Source organism: Spinacia oleracea, chromosome 1 (genome assembly GCF_020520425.1).
Source record: "Spinacia oleracea cultivar Varoflay chromosome 1, BTI_SOV_V1, whole genome shotgun sequence".
Taxonomy (NCBI): domain Eukaryota; kingdom Viridiplantae; phylum Streptophyta; class Magnoliopsida; order Caryophyllales; family Amaranthaceae; genus Spinacia; species Spinacia oleracea.
In genome coordinates, this window is record NC_079487.1 from 53,236,703 (window position 1) to 53,257,844 (window position 21,142).

Below are 21,142 nucleotides of genomic sequence, written 5' to 3' on the forward strand. Positions count from 1 at the left end.
TATTTCTACAGTGGGGCTACGGAAATAAGTGTTATTTTCTAGTGAGACCTTTTTGTTTTTCATATAGCCAATGACCCACTCATTAATCTAACGTATATATCTTATTGCTCTTATGAGATAATCGTCCACATATTTATGAGCCCGGTCCATGGATCACTTTTTTATGTGGGATAGCTTATTACTTTAAGTACTTTAGTGGTAGCCTATTTGAAAGTTTTGGGACTTATTCTTGAAAATATAAGAATACTTTATTTTTCGTAAGGGGTACTACCTTGGCCTCGGTGCGTGAGAAAATATTAGATGTTGACATTTTAGTTACCTCCTAGGGAAATTATAACCCGTTACCCAACGTTGGGCATGACCACCCTGTTGGAAATTCTCATTGGGAAACACAAAGGAAAAAAGGGTGAGTGAAAATTCAAGAGTCCCACATTGGAAAAACTCTTCATATTCCTCTTGTTTATTAATTGGGGAATGAGTGTAACTCTTGTTTAAGAAAGTGTGAGAATGGTATGGGTGGACACATCACACACGCGCGCGCGCGCGCCGGGCCGGGCGCGGGCCGTGGGCTGTGGGCCTTGGGCCTTGGGCCTTGGGCCTTGGGCCTTGGTACTTGGTACTTGGTACTTGGTAATTGGGCTCTTGGGAATGCGGTTCGCGGGCGTGGGGTGGGTTTTGTGGGTCAACCCTGTTCTTTTTGGTAACTGGACCGGTTTGCGCAAGTCACTGTTACGGGAATCTGTATTGATTACGTAACCGTTGGATTAAATGCAATTAATTACGTCCGTTACTATGATCAATGTTTTTGACCGTTTTCTGGCTGTTGCAACATTCATTCCCTCAGCCGTTTTTGTCTGTTGCAATGCTTTCCTTCTAATTATTTAAATCAGAGTTTCAGTTCCCTTCACACAGAAAATCATACACACAAAATACGAAAACACATTCTTACTCTCACACAAAATTGCTCTCGGTTTTGGGCATACGTTCTGACTCCATCCGGCTTTGTGAGTGCACACAACGTCGGAGTTGCGCTAATCCTGGAGGGCGACCGCATTCTGTTCTACTGCACCGGGAGGTAGCGCGGAATCGTCTTTTAGGACAGTGGGTGTCCACGACGCAACAATTGTTCTTCGTTCAGTTCATCGAATCAGATAAGTTTGTTCTAAGTTTCGCTTTAATCGCAACAATCTAAAAGACGATTATTATGGCTTTGACTTCCAAATTCATGATTCCTGATATGTCTAAGTTAGAACCTCTTGATGGCAAGAATTATAAACGTTGGGCTGTTAGGATGCGATTCTATTTAGAACAAATTGAGATTGCTTATGTGCTTGATGATGTTGTCGAACCTGATGATGAAACTGAATTGCATGCTTTTGAGTTGAAATTTGCTAAAGATGATAGGACATGTAAGGGCATGTTGCTGCATCATATGTCGAATACTTTGCTTGATATCTATATGGGGTTTAATCATGCTAGGGATATTTGGGATGCATTAGAAAAGAAATATGGAACTGATGATGCTGGTACTAAGCGTTATTGTGTCAGTAAGTGGTTAGCTTTTCAAGTCCAAGATGATAAACCAATTATTGATCAGATTCATGCTTATGAAAATATTTGCATTGCTATGGCTGCCGAGGGTTTGAGTATTTGTGATATTACCCTTGCTATAGTTTTAATTGAGAAACTCCCACCCTCTTGGAAAGATTTTCGTAATCAGTTAATGCATAAGAAAAAGGACCTTACCTTAGAGGAGCTTGTAGGTCACCTGAAAATTGAGGAGGAAAATCGTATTAAGGATAAGGGTCAATCTGTGTTTTCCGGGTCTGCTAAGGCTAACCTTGTAGAACCTAAGCCTCATGCATATTCTGAAAAGTTTAAGGGAAAGGGAAGTCCTTTCAAGCCTCAAGGGAAACCAATGAAGTATAAGTTCAAGGGCAAGTGTTTTGAATGTGGGAAAACTGGTCACAAGTCTGTAGATTGCAGATCCAAGAAGAAGTCGGATCAGAACCAAGCCAACCTTGCTGAAGCTAATGAAGTTTCTAATCCTAACCATTTTGTTGCTGTTGTTTCAGAAGCTAACTTGACAGGTAATGTTGCTGAATGGATCGTTGATACTGGAGCAACGAGACATATCTGCACCAACAAAGACATGTTCACTACCTACGAAAAAACTGATGGTGAAAATGTCTTCATGGGTAATTCAGCTTCTGCAACTGTTCAAGGCAAAGGGAAGATCGTTCTCACTCTTACCTCTGGAAAACTTATTACTCTTACCAATGTGTTGCATGTTCCAGAAATGCGTAGGAACCTGATTTCTGGTAGCTGGCTAATTAAGGCTGGATTGAAGCTTTCATTTGATTCTGATAGGCTTGTTATTACTCATAATGGGGAGTTTGTGGGAAAGGGTTTCTGTAATGGGGGTTTATTTACTCTTGATGTCAAACTTGAAATTATGAATAAGAATGCTAGTACTTCTTCTGTTTATATTGCTGAGTCTATTGATTTATGGCATGCAAGGTTGGGTCATCTTAACATTGCTTCAATTAAAAGGCTTAAACAACTTAACTTGATTCCCAGTTTTTCTAAAACTGATTTTGCAAAATGTGAAGTATGTGTTGAGGCCAAGTTTGCAAAGAAGCCATTTAAATCAATAGATAGACAAACTAAAGTACTAGAGCTTGTTCATAGTGACTTGGGGGATTTTAAAAATTATGAGAGCAGGGGTGGTAAAAGGTATTATATTACTTTTGTTGATGACTGCTCAAGATTCACCATGGTTTATCTTCTCAGGTCAAAAGATGAGGCTGAGGAAATGTTCCTCAAATACAAGGCCGAAGTGGAGAACCAACTTGATAGGAAGATCAAGAGACTTAGGAGTGATAGGGGTGGTGAATATGACCCTAACACTCTTAAGGCATTTTGTGAGCAGAATGGGATCATTCATGAGACAACGGCTCCCTACACACCCGAGCAGAACGGGATTGCTGAAAGGAAGAACAGAACATTGAAGAACATGATGAATTCTATGCTTATTAGTTCTGGGTTTTCTGATAACATGTGGGGGGAAGCTATATTATCTGCTTGTCATGTTTTAAACAGGGTACCTCACAAGAAGCTAGACAAGACTCCATACGAAATATGGAAGGGTCGTGCACCTAACCTAAGTTATTTGAAAGTGTGGGGGTGTCTAGCAAAGGTGGCTATACCCAGCTTCAAAAGGGACAAGATTGGTCCTAAAACGGTTGATTGTATTTTTATTGGTTATGCTTACCAAAGTGCTGCATATCGTTTTCTTGTTAAAGGTGCTAACAATTCTTATGCAGGTGGTAACATCATTGAGGCAAGAGATGCCGAGTTTTTTGAAACAGTATTTCCTTTGAAAATATCTTGTATCAATGATGTGCCTTCTTCTAGCACTTCTTCTAGTATGCCTGTTGTTGCTCCTCCCACCTCTGATGTGAATTCTGAATTGGAGCCAAGGAGGAGCAAGAGGGCAAGAAAGGAAACCAGTTATGGTGATGATTTTATTACTGCTTTCTTAACTAAACCTTACTTGATTGATGATGACTTTGTTTATGTCTTTATTTTGGAAGATGATCCTAGGACCTATGAAGAGGCTATGAAATCTGTTGATGTAGTGTTTTGGAAAGAGGCAATAGATAGTGAACTTCAGTCAATCCTAAGTAACAATACTTGGGAGTTGGTTGATCTGCCTAGGGGTTGCAAGCCCATTACTTGTAAATGGATCTTTAGGAAAAAATTGAAATCCACTGGATCCATTGACAAGTATAAGGCTAGAATTGTGGTAAGGGGATTCACCCAAAGGCATGGTATTGATTATTTTGATACTTATTCCCCTGTCACTAAAATTGCTACTATTAGAACTTTGATTGCTCTTGCTTGCATTCATGATCTTGTTGTGCATCAAATGGATGTTAAAACTGCATTTTTAAATGGTGATTTGGATGAGGAAATTTACATGGTTCAACCGGAAGGGTTTGTTGTTCCTGGTCAAGAGAATAAGGTTTGTAAATTAGTCAAGTCCTTGTATGGGCTTAAGAAAGCTCCAAAGCAATGGCATGACAAATTTGACAAGACTATGACAGGTAATGGGTTCCATGTAAATGAAGGAGATTCTTGTGTTTACTCTAAGCATGATTCTGATGGTTGTGTGATTATTTGTCTTTATGTGGATGATATGTTAATTTTTGGGACTAATTTGGATCGAGTAAATGAGACAAAAAGTTTTCTAAGTTCTAAGTTTGAAATGAAAGATATGGGTGAGGCAGATGTGATTTTAGGAGTGAAAATCAAGAGAACTCCAAATGGCATTTGTCTTAGCCAAGCTCACTATGTTGAAAAGTTACTTAAAAAATTTAACTCTTTTGACGTCGATCCAGTTAGGACTCCCTATGATCCAAGCATCCACTTAAGGAAAAATAATGGTGATCCTGTTAGCCAATCTGAATATGCTAAGATTATTGGTAGTGTTATGTTTCTGATGAACTACACTAGACCTGACATTGCTTATTCTGTGAGTAGATTAAGCAGGTATACTCATAACCCAAGTCATGAACATTGGGATGCTTTGAAGAGATTGCTCAGGTACCTTAAGGGTACCATGGATTGGAGTTTGCACTACTCCAAGTTTCCAGGAGTTTTGGAAGGCTATTGTGATGCTAACTGGGTTTCTGGCAATGATGAAATTAACTCTACCAGTGGTTATGTTTTCACCCTAGGGGGTGGAGCTGTGTCCTGGAAATCTTGTAAACAATCTTGTACTGCTATGTCTACTATGGAATCTGAGTTTATTGCTCTTGAATTGGCAGGTCATGAGGCAGAATGGTTGAGAAATGTGCTTGCAGATATTCCGCTGTGGGGGAAGCCAGCTCCTTCAGTTGCACTTCATTGTGATTCGCAAGCGGCTATTGCTGTGGCAAACAACCATGCCTACAATGGGAAGAAAAGGCACATTCGTTTGAGGCACAAGGCCATCAAAGAATTGTTGTCAAGTGGGGTGATATCACTAGACTATGTAAAGTCTGAAATGAACATTGCGGATCCGTTAACGAAAGGCCTATGTAGAAAACTAGTTTTGGAAACATCGGAAGGGATGGGCCTGAAGCCCGTTGAATGAATTGTAAAATAATGAACTCCTACTCACAGAGTTCAAAGGACGACATTATTGTTATAATTCGGAAGCACAAAATTTTATTTTTTGTCCATCCCCTAGATGTTATAATGTGCTTGCTACAATAGGAAAGAGGTTGAGCATACGGCTCTTAATGAACCCATACCATATGTTTGGTGGTGTGAATGTAGCTCACACTTGATGGGATTCACCTACGTAGGTGTGGAAGTGTGGCCGCTTCCTATGAGAATTGCAATGTGGGCTATTCTCTAGAGCACCTATGAGCATATCCAGGTCGGACGTATGGCCAGTATAAGGCGTCACTTTATTCGCGGAGTCAGAATGTCATACATATTCAGTTGCGTGCTTTAAGTGACGGGTTTCTATCTCCCTATCAAGTTCAATACGAAAGTCACTTGGTAGGAAAGAGATCATAGCTTAAATGTCACTAAGTGTTAATTCAAGTCGAAAGACATTGACACCTATTCAATTGTTTTGTTTGCCCAAAACCAATATCCTTCTCCTTTCTTTTCTTTCTTTTCCGCATATTCGAACCTGTGGGGGATTGTTGGAAATTCTCATTGGGAAACACAAAGGAAAAAAGGGTGAGTGAAAATTCAAGAGTCCCACATTGGAAAAACTCTTCATATTCCTCTTGTTTATTAATTGGGGAATGAGTGTAACTCTTGTTTAAGAAAGTGTGAGAATGGTATGGGTGGACACATCACACACGCGCGCGCGCGCGCCGGGCCGGGCGCGGGCCGTGGGCCGTGGGCCTTGGGCCTTGGGCCTTGGGCCTTGGTACTTGGTACTTGGTACTTGGTACTTGGTACTTGGTAATTGGGCTCTTGGGCTCTTGGGAATGCGGTTCGCGGGCGTGGGGTGGGTTTTGTGGGTCAACCCTGTTCTTTTTGGTAACTGGACCGGTTTGCGCAAGTCACTGTTACGGGAATCTGTATTGATTACGTAACCGTTGGATTAAATGCCATTAATTACGTCCGTTACTATGATCAATGTTTTTGACCGTTTTCTGGCTGTTGCAACATTCATTCCCTCAGCCGTTTTTGTCTGTTGCAATGCTTTCCTTCTAATTATTTAAATCAGAGTTTCAGTTCCCTTCACACAGAAAATCATACACACAAAATACGAAAACACATTCTTACTCTCACACAAAATTGCTCTCGGTTTTGGGCATACGTTCTGACTCCATCTGGCTTTGTGAGTGCACACAACGTCGGAGTTGCGCTAATCCTGGAGGGCGACCGCATTCTGTTCTACTGCACCGGGAGGTAGCGCGGAATCGTCTTTTAGGACAGTGGGTGTCCACGACGCAACAATTGTTCTTCGTTCAGTTCATCGAATCAGATAAGTTTGTTCTAAGTTTCGCTTTAATCGCAACACACCCTTCATCTGTTGCATACTTCGTATATCTTAGACTTATACAATCTGATTTCAAATTTATACAGTCTATGTTATTGATTGTACAAATAACTGATTAGGTACAAACCAAAGTGATCTTTACTTGGCATTATTTTACCAACTTTTTTTTCTCCCATGTGTAGATGTTAGAGGGGCAACATAATTTAGTCAGTTTAAAGGGAAGAAAAGAGTGAGTATACACTTGTTCTTCATTCCCGTTTTTTGAGGGGCAGTCCCACGAAACACCTCCGATCAAGGGTCAAATGTGGTCCGTTTTTGCTAAAATTTGGTCAGCCTGTTTGGGACATATAGCCCTTCATTTCCACCAAAAATCTCGTCTTTTCATGCCCTGGATCAAGAAATATGATAGCCACACCAAACTCCATTTTATGGTTACTATTCACTCAACTTACTTTCCCTTATTATAACTTCTATTATTTTCTCATGTTATCGGACTACTCATTACCCTTGTTTGATAAATTTCTATTTTTAATTATACCCGTGATATATTTTGGAAGGAAAACGTGAATAGTGAGATGATAAAATTATACAGTTAGAAGGTAAATTTACGGAGAGGTGAATTATTATCGCGTAATTTACGCTGCAATTCACTCAATGGAGTCAAATACTCAGTCACCAAGTAAATGTATGGCTAAAAAATTATACTGTATACTATCATGACAAATAAACAATGAGATTCCCATCAATTATTTTGTCCATGCAATTCACTTTGCCGACACACAAAAATTTATTATATATATATATATGTAATAAATGTGACAAACTAAACCCGTCATTTTACCCGTGTTTGTTTACTTGGGTTGTCCTAGTCTATTATTTAACATCATTGTTCAGACCTTTTTGTCCTTAAACTTTCTATACTTAGTCATATGACGAAATAAGTCATACTTAGAAACTCCGAATTAGTCCTATCTTGAGGAAATCGTGCGCACGTAGACTCAAACTTTTCTTCCTGGGATCATATTCCTTTAACTTTTTAGTATATTAATCCGTGTCATAGTACAAGGTTAACTAGGGGCATATATTACTTACCCCAAAAGACCAACTTTTAAATTCGTATATATATAAACTCATGTTCCCCTACATTATTAGAGGGGTCCCCTAATTATTATAAACTTGGTTATATGGTAATAAAAGGGTTATTGTTTACACAGAGATATTATACCCGTTGTAACGAATATACTATGATGAATAGTAAATATACGGTTAAGATTTTCACCCTATAAAAAGAGATTTTCCTTGTCCAATCCACCATTCACCACTTATTTCTTATCTTCTCATTCTTAATCTTACCCAAAACCCATCCATTTCTTCATTTTCACGGTCACCATGGTTCCTAACAAGCAAGAAAATCCTTTTTCTTCGGTTCAGGAGGATTTACGAATGTTAAAATTATACATGGTCTATATTATGGGGCTAATAGCCTTGTTAATAGCCATAGTGGTTTTTATTATTATGAGTAAGTGAAGATTACGAGTTTTCTGGCGAGACAAGACTAGACAAAAAATACACATTCTATCATTGTACTTTGATTTTTTATTAATCTTAAGGTAGAAGTACATTTTGTAAGGATTATGTGTATTTTTGGAAATTATTAATGAAGTATTATTATTTATTTATTATTGTTATTCGCGTTTTGGTTGTTCGTGTTGTTCTTTTAAAGTTGTTAATTATTGGTAATTATTTCCATGATTATAATTATACAAAAACACGGAATTGTACAACATGAAAAAGAAAAAGAAGTAAATTAAGAATAAAATATAACAAAAACGGGGATCAAAATTTGGTGTCTACACCCCCGTACTAGCTTGATGTTGCAAAGCACTCATACAGAACTCCGAAACCCCATGCATGAAATCCTTTGTGTCACGTCTACCATACATCCAACTACGATCCATCTCCGGGAACTTCTAAACAAACCAAAACCCCCGTTTAATTGGCATAGAAAAACAAAAACTCTACCACTTTAGCATATGCATACAGAAGTTGATTTATCGAATGAATGCATGCTTCCATAGGTCCTTATCACTCCAACCTAACCCATCCTTGGACGTCTAACCCCACTACTGAATGCATGTCAACTATTCAATTCTAAGGAAAATCCGGCAGCATTTCCCTACTGTTCACCAAGTACACGATGTAGGTAAGTTATTACCTACATATGTACCCAGAGAACAAAATAGGGAAACGCCGAGCCAGTATATTCCTTAGAATAAAAAAGAAGACATACATTCACTTCCTAGGTGAGATTAGACGTCCAAGAACAGTCCCAAACCGGGGACTATTCAAGACTTACTCCTAACGAGTAAGTCTTGAACGGGTATCTAGGCATATGATGATGATGCATTTACTTCTAGCCAATAATGTAAACAGTAAACATATATGCATAAATGCTCGATAATAAAGTGTAAAGGGAGGAAAACTCACCTAAAAAACAATCGACAATTGAATTTTATACTGAAAAGGGTGGGGAAGCGTCTAGCCTGCACATAGGAGCAAAAAGCTATTAGATTACAAAAAAAGTGAATTGTGTTCTTGATAATAAAAAGATTTTAGGCCGCATACAGATGAGATCAAAAAATTAAAAATAAGGAATTGTGTTCTTGATAATAAAAACATTTTAGGCCTTATTTTCATAACTCATTTGTTTCCTTCGTTTTTATAAAATTTTAAAGTTTAATTAGTTTAGTTTTTAGTTTTCATTATTTATTTATAATTATATTTGTACTTCTATTTGTATTTCTAATTATTTATTTATTTATTATTATTCATATTATTATTATTCTTATTATTATTATTATTACTACGATTATTATTATTATTGTTGTTGTTATTATTATTATTATTATTATTATTAATGTTATTATCATTAATGTTATTATTATTATTATTATTATTATTTATTATTGTTATTATTTGTTATTATATCAACGTTCACTAGTGGAAAAAATACCTGTTGAGGGGGGCATTTTGGGTTTATTGAGGCGAACAAGGCCCGCTGCGACAGACGTAGCTTCAACAGCTCAGTGATCTGTTGAGGCGGGCTTTGTTCGCCTCAACAGGTGATCTGTTGTGGGGGGCTTTCAAAAGCCCGCCTCAAAAACCTCTACAGAAAGCGCGAAAATAAGGACCTGTTGAGGGGGGCATTTAAGAAGCCCGCCTCAACAGCCTCCTCTGTTGAGGCTCACTTCTTAAATGCCCCCCTCAACAGGTCCTTATTTTTGCGCCAAAAGTTCATATGTTGTTGAGGCGTACATTAAAAGCCCCCTTCAACAACATTAATTTTTTTTTTTCCAAATTCTTTTAAAATATAAAATAGGCGGCAATAACCACAACTAGATATATACTCCATTGAGTATTGAAACCTGTACCCAATCAACACCAAAATAGCAAAGGTATGAATCTGCTTATCTTTGATAAATAAATCATTACATTAACTTCATTTATATTAACCCAACAGAGCAAAGCGTATATATAGTACGTATGTTTACAATTTTTAAACACCTAGCTAGTCTAACAAATTACAACTAATATTAACAACTAAAGACAAAAGGCTAGAGAGCTAATCTAACAAATGTCTCTAATCCAGCCACTTAGGTCCCTTTAGATCATGCATTACAAACCTTAAGTAAGGTCGTGTTGACTTTCTTCCAATCGACTCGATCCCTAGCCTGCAAGTTGCATGGAAGGAAAATATATATGAGTACCAAAGTTTACACTCACGATATTGTCTTTACATTCCATTGAAGCATAAAATTAAAAGATATAGTTGCAGACTATAGAGATAATTAAGTACGTTGTTGACCTATAACGACCCAATGAGCCTTAAATGTGCATACGTAGATTAGAATGAGTTTTAGAAAGTTAAAGCTATGTATATTAGTAATGTAATAAGAATCAAATGAGTCCTTAGGTTCTTTAGTTCAAAGTTGGGAGCGGAAATGTCATTTTAGCTCTAAACATGACCTATAACGACATAATGAGCCTTAAATGTGCATAAATAGATTCGAATGAGTTTTAGAAAGTTAAAACTATGTATATTAGTCATGTAATAAGAATCAAATGAGTCCTTAGGTTTTTTAGTTCAAAGTTGGGAGCGGAAATGTCATTTTAGCTCTAAACATGACCTATAACGACCTAATGAGCCTTAAATGTGCATAAATAGATTCGAATGAGTTTTAGAAAGTTAAAACTATGTATATTAGTCATGTAATAAGAATCAAATGAGTCCTTAGGTTCTTTAGTTCAAAGTTGGGAGCGGAAATGTCATTTTAGCTCTAAACATGACCTATAACGACCTAATGAGCCTTAAATGTGCATAAATAGATTCGAATGAGTTTTAGAAAGTTAAAACTATGTATATTAGTCATGTAATAAGAATCAAATGAGTCCTTAGGTTCTTTAGTTCAAAGTTGGGAGCGGAAATGTCATTTTAGCTCTAAACATGACCTATAACGACCTAATGAGCCTTAAATGTGCATAAATAGATTCGAATGAGTTTTAGAAAGTTTTAACTATGCATATTAGACATGTAATAAGAATCAAATGAGTCCTTAGGTTTTTTAGTTCAAAGTTGGGAGCGGAAATGTCATTTTAGCTCTAAACATGACCTATAACGACCTAATGAGCCTTAAATGTGCATAAATAGATTCGAATGAGTTTTAGAAAGTTTTAACTATGCATATTAATCATGTAATAAGAATCAAATGAGTCCTTAGGTTCTTTAGTTCAAAGTTGGGAGCGAAATTTCATTTTAGCTCTAAACATGACCTATAACGACCTAATGAGCCTTAAATGTGCATAAATAGATTCGAATGAGTTTTAGAAAGTTTTAACTATGCATATTAGACATGTAATAAGAATCAAATGAGTCCTTAGGTTCTTTAGTTCAAAGTTGGGAGCGGAAATGTCATTTTAGCTCTAAACATGACCTATAACGACCTAATGAGCCTTAAATGTGCATAAATAGATTCGAATGAGTTTTAGAAAGTTTTAACTATGCATATTAGACATGTAATAAGAATCAAATGAGTCCTTAGGTTCTTTAGTTCAAAGTTGGGAGCGGAAATGTCATTTTAGCTCTAAACATGACCTATAACGACCTAATGAGCCTTAAATGTGCATAAATAGATTCGAATGAGTTTTAGAAAGTTAAAACTATGCATATTAATCATGTAATAAGAATCAAATGAGTCCTTAGGTTTTTTAGTTCAAAGTTGGGAGCGGAAATGTCATTTTAGCTCTAAACATGACCTATAACGACCTAATGAGCCTTAAATGTGCATAAATAGATTCGAATGAGTTTTAGAAAGTTAAAACTATGCATATTAGACATGTAATAAGAATCAAATGAGTCCTTAGGTTCTTTAGTTCAAAGTTGGGAGCGGAAATGTCATTTTAACTCTAAACATGACCTATAACGACCTAATGAGCCTTAAATGTGCATAAATAGATTCGAATGAGTCTTAGAAAGTTAAAACTATGCATATTAATCATGTAATAAGAATCAAATGAGTCCTTAGGTTTTTTAGTTCAAAGTTGGGAGCGGAAATGTCATTTTAGCTCTAAACATGACCTATAACGACCTAATGAGCCTTAAATGTGCATAAATAGATTCGAATGAGTTTTAGAAAGTTAAAACTATGTATATTAGTCATGTAATAAGAATCAAATGAGTCCTTAGGTTCTTTAGTTCAAAGTTGGGAGCGGAAATGTCATTTTAGCTCTAAACATGACCTATAACGACCTAATGAGCCTTAAATGTGCATAAATAGATTCGAATGAGTTTTAGAAAGTTTTAACTATGCATATTAGACATGTAATAAGAATCAAATGAGTCCTTAGGTTCTTTAGTTCAAAGTTGGGAGCGGAAATGTCATTTTAGCTCTAAACATGACCTATAACGACCTAATGAGCCTTAAATGTGCATAAATAGATTCGAATGAGTTTTAGAAAGTTTTAACTATGCATATTAGACATGTAATAAGAATCAAATGAGTCCTTAGGTTCTTTAGTTCAGAGTTGGGAGCGGAAATGTCATTTTAGCTCTAAACATGACCTATAACGACCTAATGAGCCTTAAATGTGCATAAATAGATTCGAATGAGTTTTAGAAAGTTAAAACTATGCATATTAATCATGTAATAAGAATCAAATGAGTCCTTAGGTTTTTTAGTTCAAAGTTGGGAGCGGAAATGTCATTTTAGCTCTAAACATGACCTATAACGACCTAATGAGCCTTAAATGTGCATAAATAGATTCGAATGAGTTTTAGAAAGTTAAAACTATGTATATTAGTCATGTAATAAGAATCAAATGAGTCCTTAGGTTCTTTAGTTCAAAGTTGGGAGCGGAAATGTCATTTTAGCTCTAAACATGACCTATAACGACCTAATGAGCCTTAAATGTGCATAAATAGATTCGAATGAGTTTTAGAAAGTTTTAACTATGCATATTAGACATGTAATAAGAATCAAATGAGTCCTTAGGTTCTTTAGTTCAAAGTTGGGAGCGGAAATGTCATTTTAGCTCTAAACATGACCTATAACGACCTAATGAGCCTTAAATGTGCATAAATAGATTCGAATGAGTTTTAGAAAGTTTTAACTATGCATATTAGACATGTAATAAGAATCAAATGAGTCCTTAGGTTCTTTAGTTCAAAGTTGGGAGCGGAAATGTCATTTTAGCTCTAAACATGATCTATAACGACCTAATGAGCCTTAAATGTGCATAAATAGATTCGAATGAGTTTTAGAAAGTTTTAACTATGCATATTAGACATGTAATAAGAATCAAATGAGTCCTTAGGTTCTTTAGTTCAGAGTTGGGAGCGGAAATGTCATTTTAGCTCTAAACATGACCTATAACGACCTAATGAGCCTTAAATGTGCATAAATAGATTCGAATGAGTTTTAGAAAGTTAAAACTATGCATATTAGACATGTAATAAGAATCAAATGAGTCCTTAGGTTTTTTAGTTCAAAGTTGGGAGCGGAAATGTCATTTTAGCTCTAAACAGAAGCAAACAGAGGAGAAACACACAGATGGAAGTGAAATTCTAAAGACCACCAGATCAGAATTCACATGCAACAGCAGCAAGACCAGCAGATTAGTATTCAAAGCAATAAATTAGCAAATCCAGCAGACTTGTAATTATGGAAAAATTAAAGAACTTTACCAAATCCATGAAGATATAAACGCTTCCATCTTTGTGTCTAAACAACCTAAGTAAATAAATACTCGGTTGTAAAAAACTTAGCCCATTGCTCACGAACCACATCTATTTCCTCATCGGTATAAGGCGCATTTCTTGGAGTGTAAGCCTGAAATAAGTAACATGATAAGTAATGCTACTTGTAAATTAAGAATTCTACTACGTAAAAGTACTAGTATTAGTAGTTCAACTAACATATGGTAAAAGAACGAACATTGTCTAACCGCTCATCAGTGTTATGGTGTAACGTGACTATTTCATGCATGAACTTCATAACGTAATAGCCACACTCGTGGGCGCCGACTTGTTGAGCACACTGATTTGGAGATAAATCATAAATTATATATCCAAGTAGTTACCCAAAAAAAAAAGTAAAGCTAATTAGTAAGCATGATATACCTTTACATGGAAGCCTTTCAACCCCTGCATAGTCGCTCTATTCGGACAAATCCCATCATTAAACTTGTACACTTGGTATGCCCTGGAAGTTGAGTAAAACTTCATGAATCTGATTCGGCACGAAAAGAAATAACTTAAAAAGAATTGAAAGTAACTTACAAACACAAGATTCCCCATGCACTATTTTCTCGGTTGGAACCTATCGCAGAGTCGAAAATATACGCACAACCTCTACGTAGGTCTAACACGTACAAAATCCAATGATTTCTGCATTATATATAAATGTTATTGCAACCTTATGCATGAAAATAACAATAACATAGCTATTTACCAAATATCGATCAATCTCTAACACTTACTCTTGATGGTATGGGATCAAAAACCACTTGGTAATGTTAGGATCACCCTTCTTCTCCTTTTCAATTTCAGCATTGAAAACTACTTTCAAATACATTGATGCAGCCTGAGGGTTGGCCTTGATTCTAGAGCTTGACATTGCCTCGGGACAAACAAACCCAATCTGAGAGTTGTCAAATGCAAAGGTGTGTTCGTGGAATAAACACCTACAAAGTAAATGTATAATGCAAAAATTTCAAAAACTATTATAGTTGACAAAACCAAAAACAAAAATTTCAAAGGTTATGTGCACTGATCTGCACAGCTCAGATCAGAACTGTGCAGATCAGTGCACAGAACTGGTCAGTTATGATCAGTTCTGTGCACTGATCTGCACAGCTCAGATCAGAACTGTGCAGATCAGTGCACAGAACTGGTCAGTTCTGATCAGTTCTGTGCACTGATCTGCACAGCTCAGTTCAGAACTGTGCAGATCAGTGCACAGAACTGGTCAGTTCTGATCAGTTCTGTGCATTGATCTGCACAGTTCAGATCAGAACTGTGCAGATCAGTGCACAGAACTGGTCAGTTCTGATCAGTTCTATGCATTGATCTGCACAGTTCTGATCTGAGCTGTGCAGATCAGTGCGTAGAACTGGTGAGTTATGATTTTTTTTTTGGGTTGTTTTTTTAGGTGAGGTTTGATTTGGGATTGTTTTGCATGTTAGGTGTAATACCATAAGGCCATTATTTTAGGTATAGCTTTGTAAATGGCCAATTGTAGCATTTTGCCCAGAACTGTGCAGTTATGTGCACTGATCTGCACAGCTCAGATCAGAACTGTGCAGATCAGTGCACAGAACTGGTCAGTTCTGATCAGTTCTGTGCACTGATCTGCACAGCTCAGATCAGAACTGTGCAGATCAGTGCACAAAACTGGTCAGTTCTGATCAGTTCTGTGCATTGATCTGCACAGCTCAGATCAGAACTGTGCAGATCAGTGCACAGAACTGGTCAGTTCTGATCAGTTCTGTGCATTGATCTGCACAGTTCTGATCTGAGCTGTGCAGATCAGTGCGTAGAACTGGTGAGTTAAAAAAAACTAAGATTTGGTTTTAAGTCCAAACCTTGGTCTGATGGCTGATTCTTCTATTGCAAAATGAGGAATAGATGGATATAAGGAAGACAGGGTTGAATAGCTTGGTCTGAAGTTCCTCGAGAACTGGCACCAAGAAGCATAAAACAGAACATCTACACAGTCCTGATTGAGGTTGTACACCAAATGCAGCGCTTTTTGCAATGATGCTTCATCTCCCTTGAAAATTAGAAGTAAGCAAATGCTATTAGATTTAGTTGAAAAGTAACAGAAAGGAAAAAGCTCCACATAAAATAACATAGCTATAGAATCTCCTAATTTGGTTATTAAAGTCCTTTCTTAAGTTAAATATCAAACCACAGTTTGTTTCCATGCAACAGGATGGATAACTGAATGAGCCCCTATGCATGCAACTATGCAAGAGTTAAGCTACAAGCACCTGGCACTACTCATACTCAGCCATAGTCAAAAGCCTTGTAAGTAGAACTAGTTAATATGAGACTGGTCCTCGGCAAAGGAAGAGGCACGGAGGTTTGCTGCGGACTGTGCATACATTTTCAAATTTTGACAGGTGCTCGACGACCTGGCTTGATTAAATTTTTAACCAAGAAACAAAAAAAGACTAAAAAAATCTCTAGGGGGGCAGACTAGTTTTTTTCACACCGTTAACATAATACTTGCAATAAAGAAGTGTTTACAATCTGCGTTATTATCAGATACTGTAGCAGGCTATATCAGGTACACCAGCTGGTTGCATCAGGTACACCAGCTGGTTGAGCTGCTGCGAGCCCAAACCACAGACCGATAAATCCAACCTTGACCGAAAATGCCATAACAACTAGTACAGGCAATGCAACCAAGTAGAAGGTGACAAAGTTTATTGTTGCACCTATTTTAGTCCTTGTTGAACCTGTCAAAGCCCCACAGGCAGTTGTCTATGGACAGTTTCCGATCTCACAAAACCCCAGAATAGGAACTCAACAATAGCAAGAACAATATTGTAGCATAATAAAAATGGAACTAAAAGAACTTGAAAATCAAAGCAGCAGCAACAACAGTCTCCACTGTCATACATCAGAATATTGTAGATAAGCGTGTACAAAAAACATCACAATATACTATAGTGAATACATCAAGCTATGGTAATTTTAGAGCCTATAAAGCTACAATCCAATATCAACGATTAGTTTACATCATTAATAAACTATCAATATTACAATGAACACATGAGTATATTTTATGCAGACATATTTTCAACAGATTCATATCGATTCGCTCCACTTAAAAGTTCAAACACTTCATTTCATCTGCATACTTTGGATCGAGCTACTCACATAGCTTACATAAACCATCACCATAAAAGAGACCTTCATCATTTAGACACAAAACCCATATCACTAACTTCTATTTTGTAACTGAACTAGAAAAATTTAACCTAACATCTATTTTGTAACTGAACTAGAAAAACCACAAATATCAAACCCTAATTTGTAAATTCATCCAATATTGAAACATTAGCCTAAATTCTCTGCATAATCAACTCATTATGCTCAACTAATTGAAGAGAAACTGAATTTTAAGACCAAGCAAAACAAGAATCAATTATAACCTAACCTTGATATATTGCGGCACTGTGTGAAACAGAGTCAACCGAGATAGGGAAGACGACGGTGGGGAAACTCTCCTTCAGATGGTGGTGGTGGAGCCGCGCGGTGAGGAAGGTGGTGGTGGTGGTTATGGTGGTGGTGGAGTCGCGCGGTGAAGAGAAGAGATGTGAAGAGAAGAGAAGTGAAGAGAAGAGAAGCTTATCGATCTGTACGTTTGGCGGTGGTTTTATTTTTTTAAAATTTAATGTAGCCTATTGAGGCGGGCAATTAAAAGCCCCCTTCAACAGATAGACCCTATTGAGGCGGGCAATTAAAAGCCCCCTTCAACAGCTTCTATCTATTGAGGCGGGCAAGTAAAGCCCCCTTCAACAGCTTCTGTAGAAGCAAACACTAAAAAAGCCCGCCTCAACAGAATAGTAAAATATTTGACCCGCGTTGACTAAGTAGCTATTGAGGCGCGCTTATGTATGCCCCCCTCAACAAGGGGGCTACAACAGGGGTTTTTTCCACTAGTGGTTATTGATGTCTATGCCACGATGCCTATGCTCTACCTCCCTCCCACCACCTCCCACCACCACTAAACCACCTCAAGCCACCACCTCCCCCACCACTGAACCGACTATCCATCTGCCTCACTCGTCCCACTCGTCCCTCTGCATCATCCAACCCCCTCCAACAACCACCGAATCACCTGCACCAACTCAACCTCCTCAAGCGCAAGAACATAATAGACAAACCATTTTTGCACAAACCAAGCAAAAACAGAGAAAATAAGGGAGTAATTTAACTAAATTATGCAATTACACCATACCTAGGAACATCAACCACCGAAAATGGAGAGAATTGCGTGGTGAGTGAAGATAATTGCATGTCTCGTCGCCGGAAAAGAAGGAACAGGAGAGCATGCCGGACGCCGTAACTGCCGGAATTACTGCGAAGAAGAACACCACACTGCCGGAATAGGGGCTGCGAAGAAGAACACCTTACTGGGCCGGAATCTGCGAAGAGGAGGGGCTGCGATTTGAACACAGTAACTGCCGGAATCTGGAGGCCGCGAAGAAGAACGGTAAATGCGCCGGTTGGAGGTGAAGAAGAACGGAAACACGGTGGTGTTGGTGGTGATGGTGGGCGGTGATGGAGAGAAGAAGAAGAAGGAGAAGAGATTATGGAGGTACGTACGGTCTACCTGACTGCTGCAGGATGGAAATGAAATGTTAGGGTTAAAAGTTGCGCTTGTTTCAGTTGGAGGGAAATGAAATGTTTTTTTTTAACCATCAAAAGTTGCTCTTGTAATTTAAGGGCAACCTTTGATGGGCATCCTATAAGCATTTTTCCTCTAGTGGTAGTTGCTAACGAGCTGTGAAAGGACATGCAGCGATTGAATCTAGAAATATTGAGTGGAGAATGCCTCGAGGGTATGATGAATGCCTTAACCATCCAGTTGTCAGTATTTGAAGAAATCAGGGAGAATTAGGCTGGTGATGTTAAGTTAGAGCGGATCAAGGAAAAGATTTTTCAAGGAAAAGAGATTGATTTTAAGATCCACGAGGATGGAAGTTTGAGGTATAAAGGACGATGGTGCGTACCTCAAAAGTGGGATAAACTAAAGGAGAAGTTGATGTGAGAAGGTCACAATACACCATATTCTGTTCACCCAGGAGGTGACAAGCTGTATAAGGATCTGAAAAAGGTCTATTGGTGGCCAAGGATGAAAAACGAAGTGGCTGAATTCGTGGCAAGGTGTTTGACTTGTCAAAAGGTTAAGATTGAGCATAGGAGACCCCAGGGAAAGGTCCAACCTTTAGAGATTCTGAGTTGGAAGTGGGACTGTATCTCAATGGACTTCGTCACTTGTTTACCCAAGTCGAAAAGTGGAAATGATACCATTTGGGTAGTGGTCGATAGGTTGACTAAGTTGGTAGTGTTCATACCAATGAAAGAAACCTGGAAAATGGAACAACTTGCCAAAGCCTACATCAAGCATGTAGTGAGATTACATGGATTTCCTAACGATATTGTATCAGATAGAGATTCTAGGTTCCTTTCGAATTTCTGGAAAAGTGTGCAGAAGAACTTCGGTACAACATTGAAAATGAGTACAGCGTTCCACCCAGCCACAGATTGACAAACCGAAAGAACTATTCAAACCTAAGAGGATATTCTAAGAGCTTGTGTGATTGATTTCCAAGGTGGATGGGAAGATAGCCTAGATCTAATTGAGTTCTCATACAACAATTGCTATCATGCCAGTATTGGAATGGCACCATTCGAAGCCCTGTATGGACGAAAATACAGAATTCCACTATGTTGGAGTGACATTAGTGAAACCGTTATACTAGGTCCCCAATTGATAGAGGACACTATGAATCAGGTTAGGACTATTCAATCCAAAATCCAAGCCGCGCAAGATCGCCAAAAGAGCTACGCAGATTTAAAGCGTAGGGATGAAGAATTCCAAATAGGTGACAAAGTGTTGCTAAAGGTTTCACCATTGAAAGGTGTGATGACATTTGGGAAGAAAGGGAATCTTAGCCCGAAGTATATAGGCCCATATGAGATCTTAGAACGGATAGGGAAAGTACTTATAGACTAGCCTTGCCCATGGACTTGCATAGAGGGCATAATGTGTTTCATATATCCCAGTTGAGGAAGTATGTCCCGGATAAGTCTCATGTACTACAACCGGAGACCATAGAGTTAGACCAAAGTTTGACCTTTGAGGAAAGACCTGTCAAGATACTTGATGGCAAGGTGCGTAGCACTCGAACTAAGGATGTTAAGATCGTAAAAGTGTTGTGGTCTAACCAAGAGTCTGAGGAAGCTACCTGGGAAGCGGAGGAGGAAATGAGAAAGAAATATCCCGAGCTTTTTCCCGAAGTTAGTTGAGTTACGGGGCCGTAACTCGTTTTCCTTAAGGGGGGTAGAGTGCGGTAGAATTTAGCGCTTTTTACCTTGTTTACCCAATTTATCCTTTAGGATATGCTTGAATCGTTGTTTCCAGTGAAGTTTCACTGTTTATTGTCATGTTGAATTACTTAAAGAGTACAGCAACTAAAAACTTTTTGCAAAGAAAACGCACTAGAGTCTCAAAATAATCTCAAGTTTAGTTTTAAAGTTGTGATTTCCGTGCCCAAGTTTCGGGACGAAACTTCTTTTAAGGAGGGTAGCCTGTAATACCTCGTATTTTTCTATAATTATAAATATATTTTATTATATTTATAAAACATTTATAAAAATATATTTTTAATTAATTTAAATATTAATTATTTTGAAAATTGTATTTTTATTAAATAAATTCAATGCATTTATTTAATCGGGAATTGTTGGGTCGTATTTCAAAAACGAATTTAATAAACTTAAAGCCCGGTCATTTTGTTTTAATTAAACCCAACAAAGCTTGCAAGGAATTTAATGAACTAAGCCCAAAAGCAAGCCCAACTCAAACTACCATAACCTAGCCCACATGGGAGAGAAAAACTATAAATAGACCCCCTCATTAAACCCTCACAAAATTTTCAGCACTCCCTCTCTTTCCTCTCTTCCTCTCTCTTGCGGCACACCCCACGCCCCTCTCTTCCTCTCTCGTCCGACTTTCTTGCAGCCCAAGGCACAAGTGGTGTCGCGCATGTGTGTGCCCAGCCCCATGTGCCAAGCCTTGTAGCCCCTCTCCTCGTGCCTCGCCCGGCAGCGCAGCACCATTGCTGCTGCTGTGTCGCGTGTGTCGTGTCCCGCAGTCCCGTTGTCCCGCGCCCGCTGAGCCTCGTGCTCGTGTGTCGAGTGCCCCGCTGTGCGTTGTGCCTGCTGTGTGTTGTGCCCCTTGCTTGCCTGCCCCTTCGCGTGCGCGCGCCCTTGTGGTGCGTTGTGCTGTTGCTGTTGCTTTGTTGTTGTCGTGTGTGTTGGTCGGCACACACACA

General features: G+C 38.2%; 1 protein-coding gene across 1 annotated transcript; it reads right to left on the reverse strand.

The window, feature by feature from the left end:
* Window positions 1-9,836: 9,836 nt before the first annotated feature.
* Window positions 9,837-14,746, reverse strand: LOC130465883 (uncharacterized). The gene is made up of 6 exons (XM_056834697.1): window positions 14,549-14,746; window positions 14,349-14,456; window positions 14,190-14,271; window positions 14,005-14,106; window positions 13,755-13,899; window positions 9,837-10,245 (listed from the first exon to the last, which is right to left on the reverse strand). Exons 1-5 carry the CDS (start codon window positions 14,683-14,685, stop codon window positions 13,801-13,803), a joined length of 528 nt encoding a protein of 175 aa, XP_056690675.1. The 5' UTR covers window positions 14,686-14,746; the 3' UTR covers window positions 9,837-10,245; window positions 13,755-13,800.
* Between the last annotated feature and the right edge of the window lie 6,396 nt (window positions 14,747-21,142).